At 42.7% G+C, this 19006-nt stretch overlaps 1 protein-coding gene across 1 annotated transcript in view; it reads left to right on the forward strand.

Annotated features, from left to right (window-relative positions):
* The first annotated feature begins 6676 nt into the window (after positions 1 to 6676).
* PCP4 (Purkinje cell protein 4) overlaps positions 6677 to 19006 on the forward strand; it is a 60815-nt gene continuing 48485 nt past the window's right edge. The window contains exon 1 of the mRNA XM_075198241.1: positions 6677 to 6794. Within this exon, the coding sequence (XP_075054342.1) occupies positions 6786 to 6794 (9 nt within the window). The 5' untranslated portion in view covers positions 6677 to 6785. The remainder of the gene's footprint in view (positions 6795 to 19006) is intronic.

A 19006-nucleotide genomic window follows, 5' to 3' on the forward strand; every position in this document is an offset into this window, starting at 1 on the left:
GCTAACCACTGAGCCACCGTTATGCCCCTGAACCTGCTAAAGTTTGTACATTTCTCTAAGCACCCCAAATATATATACATGCTTTGAATTTTGATTTGAATATATTTTATTCATTACTGAATTAGTTTGAATTTAATTTATCTTGTGGAAGTACCCTTTAATCTATCTGATGGTATGTGTATGCGCTACAAACACTGCATTTTCAACCTAGCTTATTCTAATCCTGTCCACTTCAAAACTGGTTACACATAGACATAAAGAATACAGTTCTGACCCTAGTCAAATTAACTTATAAAAAGGAACATAAAGAGCTGTAGGAGTTTTTTAGAGGAAGGGGGCATTTAGGGAATAGTCATCACAACATGGTAATATTTGACCTAAGCTCAATAAAACTTTTTTTGTAAGGGAGATTCTAAAAAAATAATTTTAGAATCCAAAGCTTAATCAGCTCAGAGAAGCACTGAAGCTTGAAGAATGGGAAAGCAATTTCTTAAATAAAAGCACTGAGACTAAATGGGGAAGGTTAAAATTATTTTAAATACTGATGTTAGTTCATACTGTATGACACCATCATTTCTAGGAATTAAATGCAACCAGTGCGGTTATATAAGAAATTATTGTAGGTGATAAGGGTGAAAAAGAGCATTTAAAATGCTGGAACTAGAATGGACTGAGAATGCAAAGAATGTAAGTAACGGAATCAAGTCAGCAAAGACTACAGCTGAAAAAGGGATTACAAGATGGCAAATATAATATCATAATGTTTTTCAAGTATATAAAGAGCAATAAAAGTAAGAGTTACAATACTGAGCCACTAAATGAGAGAGAGAGAGAGAGAGAGAGAGAGAGAGTGAGTATGCATCAAAATTTAAGGAAGATAAAGGAGCTGGACCAGATTGTATCCATCCCTGTGTTATGGCAATATTAGACAAGGTAATAACTCCCTAGAACCACGCCCCGAGGTCTTAGAGCAGTCAGCTTTCCAAGGAACGCAATGGGTCTCAGTCATTAAGGAGAGCAAAACAAAAAAAAGGAGTAACTTTGCACCTGGGCAAAACCATGTTGCATTGGAGGGCGGGGGGTAAATTTAAAATGTGGGGACAGATTTATAGTTGGGGTAGGGCATGTCCTAGATCAACTTTAAAATTCAGTCTAAAAATAAAGTTATCAAGCGTTTGTGTGCCACATGAAAAAACAGCCAGTATTTAACTTATGTGCAAAATAATAAACTAATTTGCACCCCTTGCATTGTAACATGGTTTGTCCCAGAGAACATTTACTCATTTTTATTTTGCTCTACCTTTCTTAATGACTCAGGATCTATATGTTCCAAATGACTCTGTTGTCCAAAGGTTTTAACTCGCGGTAGTACAGGCTTATTAAGTCAATATATCGCTGAAGATGGAGGTCGGGGTATGGAAGGAGGCAATAGATGGTAAGAGAGAACAGGTAACAGTCAGCAGGGTGGAGGAGCAGCAAGATTCAGTCCAATACAAATCCAAAAGTCCAGGTGGGCAGAGATCAATATCAGAGTCTGTAGTCAAGCTGAGGGAAGGGCTGGCTGGGATCAATAGAAATACCGATAATACAGGCCGAGGTCAGGGCAAGAAGAGGTTAATAGCAAATCTAGAAAACAAGCAGAGGTCAGGATCAGGAAAAAGCAACGAAAGTCATAAAATGGTCCGTATCAAAACAGAAGGTCTATTCAGAAAGAGCATCCACAGCCCACTAGCACAAGACTGAACTATCGCCAGTAGAAAATGAGACACTGGTAGGCAGCTACTACCGCCCAGCAACCGGCTAGACGCCGGAAGCCGAAATAGAAGTTGCTTGTTGCCATTACTGATTCCTATTGGTTAAGAGTAGCGACATCCACCACTACTACTATTAACAGTGTTCAGTAACTGATTGAACACTATTTATTATTCTCTCCAAACCAGGACAATGCCACAATATTGATGGAAAGCAGCTGGGATAGAAATATTGATTCTGGAGGATGTGATTCTGAAGCATATCGTATAAAATGATTTGATAATACAGTGTCATCGTTGTTTCACAAATGTCTGGTCATTGCTAACAATCTTGTAAATAAGATGCAAGTACTGGATCTAATGGTAACAGTATGTACATGGGTAGAGAGCTGGTTAAAGAATGGAGACAATAGGCACTTATAAACTAAAAATATTTAGTCTAGGCTGAAATTATTAATGGGGCACCAGTGGGACCAGTATTGGGTCCTGTCCTTGTTTTTAATGTAGATAAATATAAGGTTATTCACCTAGGCCATGGTAATAAGCAGTGCTGGCGCTGCCACTAGGTGACCTATGCTGATCTAGGGCGCCAAGGTTTAGGGGCACCTAAACATGTGAAGCTGCAGGCTGCTGCCCATCTCAATCGGTGATGGACTGAGAGTGTGGGAGTAGGGCTATGATGCCACTGCCCTGTGCCACACTCCCAGTCTTACACAGAGGAGCAGAAGATGCCCTTCAGCACCTCACTCCCCCACTAACAAGGTAACATCATAGCTGCCTACTCTCCCGGAATGTCCAGGAGGCTCCCGAATTTCTAGAAGATCCCCTGAACTCCCGAGAGAGCAGAGAAACCTCCCACATTTGCCCAATTCTCTAGTGAAGTGGGTGGGGGGTGAGAGTTAACGACGAGATTCACAGTAAATCGTGTCATCCTGGCCCCTCTGTTATAGGCTGAAAATTGCAGTGTTGAGAAGCAGGGGGTGGGGGGACGTTATTTAATGACGTTATTCACGCACACCCTCCCTCTCCCGACTCAGCAACGGGATCTCCCCTCCAGGATCTCCAAGATCGAAGATGTTGGCAAATATAGGTAACACGGGGGAAGGGTTGTTGAGTGGGGGTGCCCAGAGCGCTTCCACTAGCCCTAGTGATAACAAATTAAGCTTGTAATTCTCCTTGAGATAAACTGAGATGGGAAAGGACTTAGAAACACTAGTTGACAGAAAGCTGAGTGCACAGTGCCAGGCAGTGGCTGCAAAGGCAAATAAATACTGTGATGAATAAAATGGAATTTGGACACCTGACTGTAAGAAGAAAATAGGAAAACTCAAGAGGGTTTAGAGGTCGACAACGTCATAAATAAATGTCATTGAAGAGTCAAATTATAAAAAGGAGTCTAAAAAGCAAAGCTTGTGTACTCGGTATTGACCTTGAATATATTTACATGTACAGTATTTGTTAGGTCCTCTATAAGGCACATTTTTTGCAAACATTTTTGTAATCTTTTCATACCAAGGACTATACAGAAGGCAAGGGATCGTCAGTTGCGAATGGAAGAAAGTAGGTTTCGTTATCAACATATGAAGTGGCACTATACTATAAGGACGGACAAGCTGTGGAATTCCTTAATACATAAGGTGATGATGGAAAATTCAGAATATATAAATGGATTTTCTTGAAATAAATGGTGTCTGTAACTATAATTTGAGAGTACATTATGGGGTGGATGATCCATGGCGTTTAACCGAATACCATTTATCGGGACAGGGAGGAATATATTTTCCCCTATGAGGTTAAATTGGCAGCGGTCACATTGGGGGTTTGATCTACGATTAGAATTACTCAAATGTTGAATTTCCAGCCTCACTATGTACTTATGCAGCATAGCAGCTTGAGGTTCTATTCTATAAGAGCTCTTAACCATGATCTCTTCAAATACCAATCATAAAGCAGACCTTTATCACAAAAATGAATGTTACAAATGACAGTATTATTTTTAATTATATATATTTAGTCAATTCACTGGAGATCATTTGCGAAAGATGGTGCGAAAGATACATAAGGAGCTGCCCATGGATGCAATTATATGATAAGCAGAGAGCACAGCAAAGCTGTGAGGTATTCAGCGGAAGCAAAAATGCATATTTCTACCAGATGATATGCAAACATGACTAAAAAGCTTGGAAGAAAGATACATTGATGGCATCAAATGAATGTTGCAGCAAGACATGGATAAACTAGCAAACTAAAGTTATCTGAAAGTAGACATCCCAACCAAAAACAATTCAAACCGTGGCATTCTGAAATGGGGGGTGTGGTCAGCAGCACGAAGGCGCCTAAAGAAGCTGGTAGGTGTTATGGCTGACAGGGAGTCAGCCGAGGTCAGAGGGTAATAGCAGACAGCAGAGTGAAGTCCAGGCAAGGTGCGGGGGACAGCAGCAGGCAACGTATCCAGAGAACAAACCAAGGTCAGAGGTCCCAGGCAATCCAACGGGGTCCAGAAACAAGCCAGGGGTCATACACGGGAAATCAGGTCTAGCAAAACAGCAGAGGAGCGGAAACAGGAACAGGGAGCCTAGCTACACTGAGGGCTAGATTTACTAAGCTGCGGGTTTGAAAAAGTGGGGATGTTGCCTATAGCAACCAATCAGATTTTAGCTATCATTTTGTAGAAGGTACTAAATAAATGATAACTAGAATCTGATTGGTTGCTATAGGCAACATCCCCACTTTTTCAAACCCGCAGCTTAGTAAATCTAGCCCTGAGAGCTATAACTGGCAGTGAGGCTCTGTCCTCACTGCCTTAAGTAGTGAGGGGAACTAATAGGAGCAGAGTACCAGCAAGCCCCCTCCCTAATCCAAGGTCACAACCCATGTAAAGACATAATATTCAATTCTACACATTATGACTTCATTTAGTAAATAACCATACAATACTATGTATGTGTTGTGGTACTGCAGATAATGCTAGGTTTAAATGTAATTTCTTCTGCACGCATGCGCCCGGCTGAAAGACAGCTGGCTGGGCGCTGCGGCAGGGGAGCCAGAGCGTCCCAGTTATTGCCCAGGCAACCGGGACGTGGAGGGCGGAAGTGACGTCCCGGTCGTCATGGAGACGGCTGGGACGCCTGACGCAACTGGAAGCGAGCCGTGGTGGCCCGTCGGAGAGCCACGGCTTGTAACAGTAGGGAGATCACTTGGGGACCCAAGTCTTAAAAACAGGTTTACCTCGCTTGTAAGGAGGGGGGCATCTTGCTGGGGACCCAGAACAGGAGGGGAGGAGTTCCCAGGCTTCCCCGGCGTTTGGGAAGAGGGTTTGTGGAAGAGCCGCGTGGGCTAGAGTTATAGCCTGGGGGTAGAGCCCCTATTAGGAAAGCCCCATATACAGATGCCCCGGCGAGAAGATGACGGGCAGCAGATACCGCACAGACACAATGAATGAAAGCTCCTGAGAGGGCCAGAGCCAGAGGGGCATCCCCATCTTCAGGGGTACCCCTGAAAAAGCGCACCGGGAGCGAGGTGGAGAGGGAAATGTTCTCAAAGGCAAGCCACCAGATTGGGGTGAGTGTGTGACAGTTGCCACAGGAGAATATTTCGAAGAAAAGGGGGGGGGAGCCCCATTAATTAAAAGTATCAGCACCCTGGAAAAGGGTTCATAGCCGGATGCCATTTGTGACTTAGAAATATTGAGACCTTTAGCAGGGGGATGTATTGATGTACGACAGCACGGTTGGACCCTGCAGTTAGGGGAGTGCTATGAGAGTCTGTAAGTGTTCCCTGAAAAGTAGCTGCCAGCCAGAGTGATGGAGGAGGTCCTTGTGTATTTGGGATTACAGTCTGTACAGAAGCAGGTAGTGTGGCCCCTTGGAAAGTACCCCCATAACGTGAGCGGGGGTGGCGGAATGAAGGCAGCTTAGGTAAAAGTTGTAGAGGAGGGTTCCTGGTCTAGTGGATATATTCCCTGGATATTGAGATGAGAGAAGAGTGCAAGAACCTCTGATCCAGGCCAACTCCCAGTCTGTATTAACTCTGACTGTTTGCTGTGGAACAACTCCACCCACAACACTGGGCATGTGACCTGCCAGTATTGTTTTATGTCTACTAAGTCGTATCACTTGCACCAGCTACAGGTCTACGGTGTTTACAATCAGGAGCAACTGTAAAAATGTATTTTATGCCCAGTAGACATTAATAACATCCTGTATATCATGGAGAGAAAAAGCAAGCAAAAAATAACCTTTTTTCAATTTTTTTTTAATGTCTGTAATGACCATATTATTAACAGGTGACAATAATCGAATAGATTTTTTTTCTGTTGGTTTTTTTGTGACTTGATATTCCACATATATATTTGAGCAGAACGGTTCTAGACCTGTATTCATCCGTAGACGTATCTTTATATCCGCTCCTTGCTGAATTTAGACGTCCAATGTACGTGCGTTTAAAAAAAAAAGTCATTTTTTTCCTTTGTTAATGAATAAGGCTCATCCTTTCCGGCTCACTAGAACATAAATGACCGTCCCTATCGTTGTTTATTCCATTTACATCTTCTGATCTTTTCAATTGCTACCTTGTTTAAGAATATCTCAACAGATCTAAGCTTTATGGCCACATGGCATTCTTTCATTGTCATAGCATTGAGGCAGATGATTCATAACAATATTATTTATTGTGGAAACATCAGCTTGGGAGTTTCAGTCAGTGTTTCCAGAGCCTTTTAAAAATACGTTCGAGTTTACACAATAACATTTCTGTAACAACTGACAAAGGCATACTCTGCCCTGCAACAGTCCCGATGCTAACGTGAACATGCAATTTCCCACTTTGACGCTAGGTGTCTCTTTAGACTTTTAGTTAAAATGAACTAACACTAAACGGTTGCAAACTGCAGGACTCTTATTGGCTCCCTGGGATAGTGATGCCACTAAGAAGTCCCTTTTAAGAGAAAAAGCTTAGTACATTAAACAGCTCTGTCTGCACGTCCCTCGGTGTAAAAGGAAGTGGAGACCTAAGGACTGTCATCTCAAAGAAATCATGAGCGAGGTAAGTCTCTACTTGTCTTATAGCAAAGATTATCTGCATCCTCCTAAAATGCAATAACTGTTACTGAAGTCAGCAGCACTGAACATCTGCAGAAGCTGTAGTATATAGTCTGGTGTCAGAAACTAATTGTACAGGCAATTACCTATGTTCAAGTGGCTTAATATAAGTAAATTAAAGAAGGATCTTATAGTTTATATCTACAGTGTAAAGTCAGCACAGCTAGGTCAATTCAAGTTATTGAGTACATATATATATATATATATATATATATATATATATATATATAAATATATGGTAGTTTTGTACATGGTGGAAGGAGATGTATTCCCATAATAGAGAGTTTTACGTTAATTATTGAAGCTAGTAGTTGTAACAGCGATTGCCAGGGCCGTAACTAGGGCTGTGCGATAGGGGCGACCGCCCAGGGCGCAACGCTGAAGGGGGGCGCAATTTAGGAATATTTTAGGTTAATTTGGTTAAAATTGAGGGCTAGGGGGGCGGCATTTGTCTTTCTCGCCCAGGGCACTAGAATTCTAAGTTACGGCTCTGGCGATTGCAGTCAGTTGTACAAACCGCGTTGTCTCTTATGGAGCTATATAGGTTTATTGTAAATAAGCACGCTCTCAGTTTCTGGGACTTGTTGAAAATCTCATCTGCATTTATAGAATGTCCTTAGAACCTAGTGGTATCTTTGCAGTTCTTCTCTCTGTTTCTGAATTGAGTTGCAGGGCTGGTTTACCATTCTGTAGCACAGTATGTCAAGAAACACCACTAACCACAAGGCTTAAATGTTTTATAATTATTGATATGTAATTTACAGGTAACAAGTCTATCGATGTATGCAATGCGGAGTTCAGCATATGTATATTTAATCATTCCACAGGGGCTAGTGAAAATGAATTACTTTCTGTTCTGCTGCGAATACACCCCTGGGGTCAGGCTGTATACATACATTAAAACATATTATCCAATAAGACATATTACTTACGTGACAACTATTCACGGTTTTATCAAACTTGCGGGAAACAAAATGCTCATTACTAAAGAAAATAAATGTTGCTTTAACCTTAGGGACCAAAATTATAGGTCAGTAACTCTTAATAAAAAAAAAAACAGACCATAAAAAAACAGACCATAAAACTATGAAGTATATAAAACAACAAAACAGATCGTTAAAATCTAATCATAATTTAAAGCGTGTGTTGTTGAATTGATAATATACATCTCAACATGTGTAAAAATATCATTGGTATAATTGGGCTATTGTACTTTACACAGTTACATGTAAAAAATTATAATAGTGCAAAGAATGGGGAGATATTATCACTGAGGCTACAAAAGATTCCAAAAGATTTTTTTTACACTCCTGTGAAAAGTGGATAATAGGGAGATATATAAGATGTTATATATTTCTCGGGATACAACTGAGACGGATATTTATATACAACTACATTTTCATTCAGATGCTTTCATGAATTTGAAGCTTCTCTCTCCCAATAGTTCATAGCACTCGCATACAGTAAGGATTTCCTATACAAATCATGTTTTGAATCTAGAAATTGCTGTATTCAAATCAATGCCAGCTATTTGCATACATTTCAATTAATGTCTGAGTTCTTCTGAACTCTTGAATGCAATTTACATAACATTTTCCATACCGACGCTATCAATCAACGAAGCAGAAAGCACTTGCCCCTTTCCCAATTGTGCGTTTTATTTTCCCACTAAACAACAACAATATGACAGAATGATGTATGGACACTTCAAACACCCAAATGAAAGTTTTAGAGGTATTTACGGCATCCTAATTAACACTCCCTAGTAGTTTGCGCTGAGCTCTGCATTAACAAAACCATTTTTGCTTTAACACTGACGTGTCAATATTTACCAACCGTTCACTGGTTTGATTGATTTAAGATACCCGGGAACTTATACCAAATACAACAATTCTTAGATACTTCTTTCAAGTTATTGCCGATTAACAGTAGTCAAAATGTTTTGCCACCTAAAAATATTGAATTCATTTTTGGTGTATAATGCCGTAAACATTACAGTGCCACACAAAAAGTTGGACTTAGGTAACTCAGTGAACTTGTCCTCAAGATATATCCTTTCTATATTACTAAAAGCAGAAATGTATTAAGTGTGGAATTATAGTTCTATGCAAACAGACTTCTGTAACAACCAATCATGGAATTGCTGAGGAATGGTAAAATATATTGTAGGTCATTTATTTATAAAGGCCAAAACGGCAACTCCTCAGTACAAATACAGCTTTTCATCAAGGGTGTGCCTCAATTGGTGGGGGTGCCTAGGCTTGTGAAGCAAGATCGCTATGTTTGCAGGGGAGCAGAAGATAGCACAGGTAGAGGGGAGGATTTGGGAGAAGTGATGGCAGAAGTACAAAAATGAGACTTAATTTTGCTGAGCAAGATTATTTTAATGCTGGTCTGGCCGAGATAGATAAAGTAACTGGCAGCGCATAAGTCAGAATAGTGAAGTGGATACATTATAAATACAAAAGGCAGCTGGAATTCATCACATATCTACATAGAACGGTGGTGGGCAACAGGCGCCAAACCTGCGTCCACCCCCCAGTCGGCCTCTCCAGATCTTATTTTTCGATTTAGCAGAGAATAACGCAGATCGGGGGCCGCCGACTTCCGCATCACGTGACGCTGCATAACGGAGGAGGAGAGAACGCCGTGTGCTCTTACTCCTTCCTCCGCGCGGCCCTTTGTCTTCCAGAGTTGCCCATCACTGACATAGTAGAATATACTATAATCTGATTGGTTGTTATGGGCAACACTTCCCCTTTCTTTTTAGAAGGTTTAGTAAATCATCTCCTTAAACTGTTTTTATTATGTGTCATTTTTGTGTGTGAAGCTTTTCGTTGCGCTGCTCAGAGTACCCCTAAAATTTTTTTTTCCTCCGTTTGGATAACGAAAACAAGATGCTGTTTGTACTTGCTAAACTGGTGAGCAAGGGTTTTGAGAAGTCTTTTATTAAGTTAAAGTTTATTTTAAAATTGTGTGGGATATTATCATGACTAATTTGGTATTATTATTATTATTATTATTATTATTATTATTATTATTACTATTATTCCTGTGCCTTATGCTTCGACCACTGCATTGACACAACTGTCCCTCCAGATGCCCCAGTCTTGTTAACTACCCCAACCCCCATAGGCCAGGCCAAGGCTTGCACTAGGGCTGATTGATGATTTGGGTCGAGTCATTAAGGAGAGCAAAGCAAAAAAAGGAGTAACTATCAAGTATTTGTTGCTACAAGAAGAAGCAGCCAGTATTTTGCTTGCGTGCAAAATAATAAAGTAATTTTCACACCTTGCATTGTAACATGGTTTGTCCTGGAGCAAATTTGCTCCTTTTTTTGCTTTGAGTGCCGGAATGAAGCAGGCCCTCGGAATACTGCGCAATTTAAAATTATTGATTTTTATTTTAAACCGAATTCAGCTCCTTTTGTGAAAGCAAAATGTGCATGCGTTGTACAGAGACCCCCTGAAAATGTGCCCTCGTCACCCATCTCATTACAATAATCTCTCTCCATAAAATGAAGCCTTGTTTCTGCCCTGCTCCCCAAATGAGGTGCACCTGAATGCCTACTCTGCAATTCACCAAGAGCGTCTTCACCCCACCCAACTACTGCCCCCCATACCCTCCACTCCACCAAACTCCTGCCCCCCCATTCCCTTTACTCCACCCAACTCCTGCCCCTCCATTCCCTTCACTCCACGCAACTCCGCCCCCCCATTCCTTCGCTCCACCCTACTCCCGCCCCCTCATTTCCTTCACTCCACCCAACTCCTGCCCCCATTCCCTTCACTTCACCCAACTCCTGCCCCCATGTCCTTCACTGCACCCAACTCCTGCCCCCCATGTCCTTCACTGCACCCAACTCCTGCTCCCATGTCCTTCACTCCACCCAACTGTTGCTCCCATGTCCTTCACTTCACCCAACTCCGACCCCCCATGCCCTTCACTTCACCCAACTCCTGCCCCCCATGTCCTTCACTTCACCCAACTCCTGCCCCCCATGTCCTTCACTTCACCCAACTCCTGCCCCATGTCCTTCACTTCACCCAATTACTGTCCCCCATTTCCCTTCACTCCACCCAACTCCTGCACCCCATGCCCTTCAATCCTCCCAACTCCTGCCCCCATGTCCTTCACTCCACCCAACTCCTGCCCTCCATGTCCTTCACTTCACCAACTCCTGCCTCCCATGTCCTTCACTTCACCCAACTCCTGCCCCATGTCCTTCTCTCCACCCATTTCCTGCCCCCCCATTCCCTTCACTCCACCCAACTCCTGCCCCCCATGTCTTTCACTTCACCCAACTCCTGCCTCCCCATGCCCTTCACTTCACCCAACTCCTGCCCCCCATGTCCTTTACTCCACCCAACTACTGCCCCCCATGTACTTCACTTCATCCAACTCGTGCCCCCCATGTCCTTCACTCCACCCAACTTCTGCCCCCATGCACTTCACTTCACCCAACTCCTGCCCCCCATGTCCTTCACTCCACCCAACTCCTGCCCCCCATGCCCTTCACTTCACCCAATTCTTGCCCCCCATGCCCTTCACTTCACTCAACTTCACCCCCCATGCCTCTACAAACTTTTGCCCAAACACAAAGGTGGCCATCTTGCTCTGTAAACCTGTGTGCATATTTTGTTGTAGATCATCTGTTTTGCATGTAAATGACCTCCATTGTGCGTCAGGATGAGTTTAATCTAGTAATGCTACAACGTCTTGAATAATGTACATGTAGACTACCAAATATTAATAGTTTCACAGGCCATCTCCACTTCTAGCAATGTGAGAGGAAGAACTTACAATGTATCTTATCCTCACTTAAATACACTGTGCTACCTTGCACATTGCTGAATAGTTTATTGACAGTGCACCTATAACAATTGTTCATATATATTGTAAATAATTATCTACTGTTTTACGGTAACGTGGAATGTCTGTGATACTACTGAATTTTGGGGAGTCTCCTGGACTACCAGAAGAGCAAGACTTCGTTCCTTATCGCGCCCACTTTACTATTGAAGTGGGTGGATACGGGGTGTGATCGCTGATACAGGCGCTAAAACAGATAAAGATATCATATAAATACCAAAGCAGTGTATCTAGCTGCCGTACAGGGATATTGTTACTTCCCCAAATATTCAAAACAAAAATTAAATTTAATTAAAACAGAGCTTGGAAAACCTGGTTCCTAGAGCACAGATAGCGATAAAGGAACAATGATTTTAACAGGCAGATTTCACTTGTAAATAGGAATTAGTTATATATCAGTACATTAAATACACACTTATTGACCTAAGAACACCAATAAAACATACAAGAAATGATTAGATATCATATCACATTTATAAAGCAGATTCCCTCAATCAGGCTGGTGTCTTGTTATCGGATATTTGCAAGTTGTGTGAAACAGAGATAGCTCTTATAAAGATTTATAAATATTGTAGGACATTCTAATCACCTGGAAAGTTCAAAACAATTATTTTGTTCGGCAGTAAGTTATCCCAACCTTAGGAGGACAATTACCCACATTGTGGACTGTTGCAAAGTCCTCTCCTTTTTATTCTTTAGGGAATATTCGCCGTGTAGAAGAGTCCTCTTGTTAAAATGCAATCGGAATCATTGGCCTCCTGTTTCCAAATGTTGTTTAACAGGAATCCAGACTTAGCAGACACTAATCCCGCAGATCACAAATTAATAGTTTATCCATCACCCTCTGCACAGACACCGATAAGCTCGATATTCAGGAGACAAAGTCACTGCTGACGCGTTTCGTTCACTGTAATAGCAGTACCATGGGGCTTTACGAAAAGAAATTCAAGATATTATATTAAACTTAATCACATTTTCCGTGCACTTACCAATTATGGCAACAACTTATGTTCAAAAATAAAATGTTCAAGATAATCCTGTATTTAATGAATACTTTTTGACAGATATAATTATACTGGTTTATTACATGCAAAAATCAGTAGTAAAGTTCTTATACCAATTATATATTTAGCTATCATATTTTGTGCACCTAACTGGCACACACTTAATCTACCCAAGGAGTATGTTAATTCCATTTATTTCTAGTCAGTTCCATCTTTTTCTAACAAAAATACTATTCAGATAAGAAACAAAATCAAGTGCCAAATCATGACACTTGTCCCAAATAATGGCCATAGAGTACAAGGAATGGCCGCGTATGGGCCTCCACATATTAGTTCTTCCTCAAATTTGCCCATATACAACGTTGCAAAGCTAGGGCCAAACATAGTTCCCATTGATGTCCACAACACCTATACATAAAATGTGCCACATCCTGTTTAACAAAAGATTGTACTGCATCAATTCCAGCTAGTTGTGGGCTATACGTATATAGAGCTTCAACGTCCAGAGTCAAGAAGCTGTAGAAAGAACTCCAGTGTATCTTGGCCACTTAATCTACAATGCACATGGTGTCTTGGACATTGGATCTCAGACTTACAATGTGACCTTATAGAATCTAATCAACAAAAGAAGAAAAGTTAAAAGTTATTGACCCAGTCCCAGAGATAACGGGGCTATCAGACAGTGATTTATGGGTTTTGAGGAAAGTGTTAAAAGTTGGGAGTGACAGCAGGGCCGGTGCTAGGGTCCACGGCGCCCTAGGCATTTTTTAAAAAGCGGCGCCCCCCCCCCCCCCCGCAAAAATCGCCGCCCTCCTCCCTCCTCTCCTTACCTTGTCTCACCACCGACGCCTCTCTGCTCCGTCTCCTCCCCTCCACTCACTGACACTAGTAAGTGGAGGGGAGGAGACGGAGCAGAGAGGCGGCAGTGGTGACAAAATAGCCTCTTCCCCCCCCCTCCCCGTCCATCTGAATGCTGTGCGGCGGCCGTGACAGGTATGGTCAACGGTCGCCGCACAGTTTTAAAGTATTTTAAAATTCTGTGGCGCCCTCCAGAGCCCGGCGCCCTAGGCAAGTGCCTAACCTTGCCTAATGGGAGCGCCGGGCCTGAGTGACAGGAGTGACAGTGATATCCTTCCTTGCATATTACCTTATCCAATAACACCAGCCTGGTTTGTGCTTTTTGAATGTGATACATTTAATAGTTACTTGTAATGTTCTGTCTGTGTTCTTGGGTCAATAAATGTGCTATTAATGAAGTTTAGCCAATTTCTATTTTTAAGTGAACTCTGTGCCTGTTAAAATCATTGCACTTTGAAAAAAAGCTGCATCTTAGAGAAAATCTGCTCAGCTCCAAAGACTTCAGTGGTTCAAATCAGGACACAAGCTTACATATTGTATGAAATCTTTTACCAACTCTCTAATAGCTTCACATTTTAGTAGTAAATGGTGATAATTATAAATGTCTTTGCTGTGCAGTGAGATTTCTGCACTAATAAATCCAAAGAGAGAGATGGAAAATTGTGTAAATGTAGTTGCATCAAATTCTGTATCTATTGCAATCTAAGTCTTTTAATTAGTAAAACACCTAGACCCATCTAAAAGGCACCCCCCCCCCACTCACTTCTTACCTTGTGTGGAGTGACAACAGGTGGCATCTTCTCTATTTCTGAATGTGGCACTGGGTTGTGACATCATTGCCCTCAGTCGCAATCCTTGCCCACTTCCAAAATGGAGGAGCAGCAGCCTAACGGGTTGGTTAGTAGCTGTCGGCTGCTGCCTCTCTGAATCAGCTGCCGACACTCTGTGTGGGGTCGCCACAGTGAAAATAAAGACACTGAATAATTGGCATTATGCCACTGATTGATTTTTTAGGTGCCCACAAAACCCTGGTGCCATAGGCAATCACCTAGGTTCAATAATCTACGCCTTCGCTTGCTTCTATGTACTGGTGAGACTGCTGCCGAAAGGAGTGGTTGGAGTTCCTGTCCTGGTTTTAAGAATTTGGTAGAGGTTACTTTGCACAACGTGGTGATATTTGTGCATTTCCTTGCCGTGTTGGTTGTTTGTGGAATTGAGGTGTGTCTATCTGGAGTACAGAGGGGGTTCTTTGATCTGGCTAAAGAGACGAAAGATGGTGGAGGAGGGAGATAGGGAATAGAGGGGGTGTTTACATTTTGTGATGTCGCTCCCGTCCCTTGGTACACTAATGGTACTTCGTAGGAGGGGGTATCTAATATGAGATAAAGGAGGTTAGTAGTTTAGGATATTTATAGGACTGTGAATAGGTTGGGAGATTGCTCTTAGAAGAGCGGTGGGTGTTAGCTTTTTTTGTGTTTATAGATTAAATGTTTGTAGATAATTTGGGGTCTATAGCACTTTCCTATAAGTGGGGTGTTTATAGCAATCGGAGGTCACTACAGTGTAGCAGTGTTTAAAGCTTAGTTTTGGTTACTTGGGGAAAAATGTATTATAGTTTCTGTCCAGTAGGGGGTGGTGTTGTGGTGGTAAGTACCGGAGCAGGTATGAATGTAGATAGCTAGCTCTTAGAAGGGTCTTTGTGTTTGTATATGGAAGAGCAGAAGCGGTGGGTTAAGTTTGGGGTGAGTCTTCTTGCAGCAGTTTTCAGGAAACGAGTACCCAGGGAGTGGACGTTGGTCTGGCTTCCCGGTGTTCTGAGGGTGCTGGAAAGTGGTAACCAACGCGTTTCTTCCTGGTTATAGGACTTTGTCAGGTTTACCTAGTGGTAGCGCAGGCCCTGTTTGTAAAGTTACAAAGAATCAAGAGTAGGAAATTGTTATGATAACAAAGTGTAAATGTGCAGTTACCTACAGCAATTAATATGCAATTAGTCTTTATTAATCTAATGCATGATAGACAATATGTGTCATTTATGCAGGATAAGCAGACAAGCTGTACATTCATTGTGTTCCTATAGCTGAGTGAGCACAATGCTAATTTTCTGGTTTGGTAGACACCACTTGTGTATGGCAAAAAGGTAAAAATGTCACTGCAAGTCCCGGCCGCCTCCTATCGCTGTTGGACCGCAGTTATCATTTACTGCTCAGATTAGTTCCATTTATGTCACATGATGAGAGTAAGGGGACATCAGGACGTTCTTTATAGATGTGTCATTATCCAACATTTATATGTTTTTATTACAATGGTAGTTGTGCACCTAAAATAGCGCTTTCCACATAAGATGCCCCTGAGAGGCACAGAAGGAGCCCCATGGACACTGTAGTCCGACACACAATCTCCGCCGCTCTGGAGGAACAAGTATTGTAAAATGTTGGTTTTGCGATATAAAGTAAGACCCTCAGGCTTTAGCCTATGGACAGTAATAGGCAGCTATATTTCCTGGATGACTGCATAGGTTATATTATCCCAATGGGACCAGTTTTCCACCAGTTGGTGAGATAAATTCACAGCTTTATATGAGCTGTCCCTTAGTTTTATTTCAGTTGCAGTTACTTCTGGTTTCCTCAGAAACTGCAGGTTGTATATCTCAGTGTAATTATATCATCAGACAAGGTTGTTGTCTTTATTGTCCTGTTATACAACACAGCGCGGCTGCCCTCTGGTCCGTTGAATACTATTGTATTGGAAGCACCGTTAGGTCTTATCTCAGGAGTGCTGTGCAGTGTTAGGGGTGCTGTGCAGTGTTAGAAGGGGTGCTGTGCAGTCTAACAAGGAGTGCTCTGCAGTGTTAGAAGGAGTGCTCTGCAATGTTAGAAGGAGTGCTGTGCAATGTTAGAAGGAGTGCTGTGCAGTATCAGAAGGAGTGCTGTGCAGTGTTAGAAGGAGTGCTGTGCAGTGTAACAAGGAGTGCTGTGCAGAGTTAGAAGGAGTGCTGTGCAGAGTTAGAAGGTGTGCTGTGCAGTGTTAGAAGGAGTGCTGTGCAGTGTTAGAAGGGGTGCTGTGCAGAGTTAGAAGGAGTGTTGTGCAGTGTTAGAAGGAGTTTTGTGCAGTGTTAGAAGGGGTGCTGTGCAGAGTTAGAAGGAGTGCTGTGCAGTGTTAGAAGGGGTGCTGTGCAGAGTTAGGAGGAGTGCTGTGCAGAGTTAGAAGGGGTGCTGTACATTGTTAGAAGGAGTGCTGTGCAGCATTGGAAGTAGTGCTGTGCAGTGTTAGAAGGAGTGCTGTGCAGCGTTAGAAGGAGTGCTGTGCAGCGTTAGAAGGAGTGCTTTGCAGCGTTAGAAGGAGTGCTGTGCAGCGTTAGAAGTAGTGCTGTGCAATGTTAGAAGGAGTGCTGTGCAGTATCAGAAGGAGTGCTGTGCAGTGTTAGAAGGAGTGCTGTGCAGTGTTAGAAGGAGTGCTGTGCAATGTTAGCAGGAGTGCTATGCAGTATTAGAAGGAGTGCTGTGCAGTATTAAAAGGAGTGCTGTCCAGTTTGAGAAGGAGTGCTGTGCAGTGTTAGAATGCATATTAATGTAGACAGTAGGAGAATGTAGTGAAATGTGTGGGGTTTATGGTCTGTCAGGATATGCCTTCTTTAGACTGATTACATTCCCAGTCTCCTTCTTGCCCTGATTTCATCAACAGCCAAGAGTGGGGTTGGAACTTGGTATAGCACCCATGAGGGGGCAGAGCTCAGCAGCACCCATGAGGGGGCAGAGCTCAGAGCAGCACCTATGAGGGGACAAAGCTCAGAGCAGCACCCACGAGGGGGCAGAGCTCAGAGCAGCACCCACAAGGGAGCAGAGCTCAGAGGAGCACCCATGAGGGAGCAGAGCTCAGAGCAGCACCCACAAGGGAGCAGAGCTCAGAGAAGCACCCATGAGAGAGCAGAGCTCAGAGCAGCACCCACGAGGGGGCAGAGCTCAGAGCAGCACCTATGAGAGGGCAGAGATCAGAGCAGCAACGCAGCACCCAGGAAGTTACTCCTTTGCAGAGCAGGTGCTGTCTGGGTGGGTATCTAGTAAGACAGTTTGCCCCTATGATAAAAAAATGCACATGTCTATCTCATATTTGGGTTTTGTTCCATTTCATATGCATTCAGCAATGTCTCCTCTGTTACATTTCAGGTATATTACTATAGATAGCTGAAAAGCACATTATGGATAAATTCAAGTACAAGCTATAACAATGTGCCAAGAGAGCAATCAGCATTAAAGACACAAGAGTCGGGTAAAAACTATAGTCGGCAGCGTGAAACATGGGAATGTCATGTATGCAAGAAACTTTGTCACCTAACGTAATGGTCAACTGGCAAGTGTCACAAAACTTACCTGCCCCACACTCCTGTGCTGCTGATTCCCTCTGCCTCTGTGTAGAGGTCAGCACCCTGGTCACATGATCGTGGCTGGGAGGCGACATATTCAAACCATATAAAGTTCACTCTGACATTGCAGTTGTGTCAGAGCAACAGGTATTCATACTCACACTGACCCCCTCTTATGCTGTATTGTTGCAGACCTTGGCTTTCCTTGTGATTCCTCCTTGGATAGTGTTTCTGCCTGTTAACCCCTCATGTACCAGTCCTTGCTTGTTTTGACCACTCTCTCTCGGATCTTGTTCTGCACTACTGCCTGTGTACCAGATCTGGCTTGTTATTGGACTTCCCTTCTGCATACTGATTTTGTACCTTGCTACCGCCAGTGTACCAGTCCTCGGCTAGCTGACCTGCTTTAGGACTTCCGTTTGTCTTTGCTGTGTTACTCCTAGTGGCTGAACAGAGGGCCGCGACCTGCATGTTCCTGACTGCAAAGTCCATTCTGCCTTGCAGCGTTTTTTGGTGAAGACCAGGGGACCCGTTAGACTCTGCGTCTCTGTTTGACCACCGCTAAACCAGGCCAACACGTTTATCCACCATCCCAGGACTCTCTTCCTGAGACAATCGGTACACCAAGTTTGTAAAGCTAGAATTAATCAGCAGGGGAAGCAAAATAATCAACAAAAAAACAATAGTGTTGTAAAAGGAGAAGATAATACTTCTGTTATAAGACTGCCTTTAATACCATTGTTTGAGCATCAGAGCATGCCATAGGACTAATAAAAGTTTCTTCTTAAACCTTGACCAAATTAAGACAAAAATAATTACTGTAGCAATTGGACAATATACAGTATGAAGGAAAATGAGAAGCTGCCCCTGTATCCCTACACTGCAAAGAAAGATACCAGTAAAGAATATACTATATGTAGCTTGTCTTTAGAGCAACCTGTTGTCAGTGAAGAAAGCCACAAACCAAGACAATATTGTGACCTTCAACGATAACAGCTCCATCATCACAAATGGAAGTCACACTTCTGCAGATGGAAAAATCCCTGAAGAATTCTACCAGCT

This window comes from Mixophyes fleayi, chromosome 2 (assembly GCF_038048845.1).
Source record: "Mixophyes fleayi isolate aMixFle1 chromosome 2, aMixFle1.hap1, whole genome shotgun sequence".
Taxonomy (NCBI): domain Eukaryota; kingdom Metazoa; phylum Chordata; class Amphibia; order Anura; family Limnodynastidae; genus Mixophyes; species Mixophyes fleayi.